Raw genomic sequence first — 3,252 nt, 5'->3', positions numbered from 1 at the left:
AATCCCACCAAAAAAAAAAAAAAAAGCAAAAGTATCACTTTAACAACTAAGGCGTTTAACTGCTTCTATATGAAAAAACTGGATAGTGAATAAGACCAAATAAGAGATTCCTTTGAATTTTGGCATTAGTGAAGGGTATTGAGTATACCACAGACTGCCAGAGAAACCAAAGCAATGTCTTGGAAGAACTACCCCAAGAGGGCTCCTTGGAAGCAAAAATGATGAGAATTCATCACACACATTATGGGGGGACCAGTCCTGGGAGAAGGACATGGTCTAAGTACAGGATGAACAAAAAAGGATGATTTTCCATGAAATTGACTTAAGGACTGCAGTATTGAACTTGAGCACACCACAGATTATGATGCCCAGCGTGGGCCTGGGCAGTGTTTTACCGCTGTGCGGGAGGTCATAATCAGTCATAACTGACTTCTTGGCACCCAACACCAGGTTATAGAATGGGATGTGTGGGACCCTGGCCCTCTGCCGAAAGTCTGCTCCCATTCAGGAAGCCTCCATCTGGTTTCTGAGACTGTCATTTTTTTTAAGCAAGGAGCCTGCTCATCTCTCTCCCTCGGAGCAGCTGGAGCATTTGAACTTGATTTGGTTACCAGCCAGAATCTTTGTGCACCCCACCACCAAAGCCCCAGGAATTCCAGGTAACTGCTTCCTAGACCTCAGATCCTTCCCTCGACATTTTAAGGACAGAGATTTATGCCCTGGGGATACCCTCACTAGACCAGGGTCATCCACTCCTTGAAACCCACCAGGCTGAAATGAAGAGGCTGCTCATGCTGACGGCCATCTCTCAGGGCTCCTACCCCACCCCCACCCCGGGGCTGACAGCAGGAGGAGCAGGGCGGTCTCTACTTCATTCCCAGGTGCATGCTCACCTCATTCATTATTGAAGGTTCTCAGTTTATGACTGCCACCCTAGACTCCACTGTCTGTGGACCTGAAGCTCCACCCCGCACATGCAGGACCTCACCTTCCTAGGTGTTCCATGTTGGAAGGCAGTGGGAGCTCCGTGCTCCATGACTGTTTCAGGCATCTCTGGATGGAGTTCTATGGGACCTCTGTTCTGGTTGGTTCTGTCTGTCCACCTCCACCTTGACATCTGCCAGAGAGTTGACAACCCTCCCTCTACTGACCCAGTGTGGCCCTAGACGTCCCCTTGTCATCTAGTGGGCTTTTTGACTGCTGACAACCCCAGAAAACTGTGCTCCATCAGGTTTCAGTGGTTCAGGTTCCACAAGATCATCAGGCCTTTCTTCTAAGGAGCCTCTCGGAGGACCTGAACAGTCAGTGCTTTGTTAGCTGTTAACCATTCATTGTTTGCGCCAACCTGAGACCAACATGGAATAAACTCCTACAGAATGACTTGCTGGGCCCCAAAGCCCCCAGGTGTTCTGTCTCCCTTGCCCTGCCCTCCCTCTGGCCCCTCCTTTTCCTTGGATGACCTGCACCATCTAACTTCCAGGGGATAGTCTAACTCACCTTAAGTACCTGGGGCTACAGCCGCGTATTCTCTAATCCAGAACGCCCACATACCAAATGCTCAATTAAATGTTAGGGGTGGGGGGAAGAACCAGCCAACAACAGGTTGCTTTTCATGCAATTTAATCTCTCTTGTATCTCTACAAGCTAAACAAAAGAGGTGTATAACTTTTATTTGTATCTAAAGAGACTGAAAGGACTACAGGTAACAAACAACTGATCACCTCTGGCTTCTTATTTCTCCATCTCGTCACCCTCACTATCTGAGGTGCTTTTGCACGTTCAGGAAGATCTCTATTGTAACACTATGCTGGCTGCCAAAACACAAAATAGCACTCTTAAGCCTGATGAATAGCAATAAACAGGTGATCCATATGACATAGATTCTGAATCAGCTATTACAAGGAATAACGTGAAAAAACTGAAAACAGAGGGTAGGGGGAAGATAAACTGAATGCATCCTACCCCTCCTCAGCCCCACCATGTCTTCCACTACTGAGGTTAACAGACTTTATTAAGCACAAAGTGGGGGATCTCCTCTCGTTTCCCTAGGGGGTGGAAGATCCAGCAGCCTTGGCCTTGGCCTTTCCCTTTCCTGGGGCAGCAGGACCAGCCTCGGCTGCACCTTTCTCTCTCTCTTGCTGCTCTGCCAGTGCCTCTTGATAGTGTTCTGTGAAATCACTGGGGCTGCTGCCGTTGACTTTGGCCAAAAACTCCAGGACTTCCATCTTGCTGGTTTCAGCGAAGGCTCTGGGGCCCCACACGAACTCGTAGCACGGAGGATCGCTGCCGGGCAAGAGCCTGTACTCCAGATACTTTGCTTGAACAAAATCTTTGGTGATCAGCTTCTTGGGCTCCCCAAAGATGATGTGCTGCTCCCCAACGTAGACCCCCATCTTATTCAAGAAATTCCAGAGCTCTTGCTCAGTGGCGTTGTTGCCATTAATGAAGATCATGCCCAGGAGAAGCATGAGGAGCCCGGTCTTGGGCAACTCACCCTGACCACTCGGGTTGCTGGGAAGGTTGAGCTTGCTGACCAGGGAGTAGGCCTGGCCGCCGGGGCGCTCCTCCTTCAGGTTGAGGCCGAACACCAGCTCCAGGCGATCCATGGTGAGCTTCAGGATCTCCGGGAAATCCTTCCTGTACTTGCGGGTGATGATCTTCATCATCTCTCCCTTGGTGATGAGCTGTTTCATCTTGTACGTGTGAAGCATCGAATGCAGCAGCCGACAGGCCCTGGTGTTGAGAGGATCTGAGGGGGAGACATCTCTGGAGGCCTTGGTGTTCTCCGAGCTCGGCCCTTCCTCACCTCCATTCTTCTCCCCTTTGTGAGGTGTTGGCTGGGAGCCACGTGCTCCTCTAGCCTGAGCTGCACCCTGAGTGCTGGGACCCGGGGCTGGCTCCTGAGGGCTACCAGCAGTAGAAGAGCTTTGGGGTGTGCCCTCAGGCTCAGGAGAGAGCTCCGGGGAGGCCTGAGCACCCTGGGGACCCTGGTTCTGCCCTCGGGCCTGGCGGCGCTTCTCCTTGGCACGGAGCTTACTCTTCTGCCCACGAGGCATGATAGCTGCTCAGGGACAGTAGGTAGGAGTGTGGCCAAGAGGGCAGCTGCTGTGGTCACTGGAAGACAAAGACAAGAGAACCTGAGTCCCTCCACAGGGAGCCGACACCTCGGCGTTAGGAAGGCCCTTGGGTGGGTCTCCTGGAGGCCCTGCACTACTCACCCCTAGCCTCCCATCTGCCTGCCCAGCCACCCCC

At 51.8% G+C, this 3,252-nt stretch overlaps 1 protein-coding gene across 1 annotated transcript; it reads right to left on the bottom strand.

Moving 5' to 3' along the window:
• Window positions 1-2,045: 2,045 nt before the first annotated feature.
• Window positions 2,046-3,056, bottom strand: LOC102857963 (melanoma-associated antigen B1-like). The gene has a single exon (XM_006892428.1). The coding sequence runs from the start codon at window positions 3,054-3,056 to the stop codon at window positions 2,046-2,048; it is 1,011 nt and encodes a 336-aa protein (XP_006892490.1).
• Between the last annotated feature and the right edge of the window lie 196 nt (window positions 3,057-3,252).

The sequence above is a fragment of the Elephantulus edwardii genome, unplaced genomic scaffold (genome assembly GCF_000299155.1).
Source record: "Elephantulus edwardii isolate Elephantulus edwardi_28Jun2011 unplaced genomic scaffold, EleEdw1.0 scaffold00115, whole genome shotgun sequence".
Classification (NCBI taxonomy): Eukaryota; Metazoa; Chordata; class Mammalia; order Macroscelidea; family Macroscelididae; genus Elephantulus; species Elephantulus edwardii.
This window is presented reverse-complemented; position numbering and strand designations above follow the sequence as displayed.

Bases quoted from the DNA above. Each gene is read 5' to 3' on its own strand.
- LOC102857963 (XM_006892428.1), bottom strand. From the start codon at position 3,056: ATGCCTCGTGGGCAGAAGAGTAAGCTCCGTGCCAAGGAGAAGCGCCGC.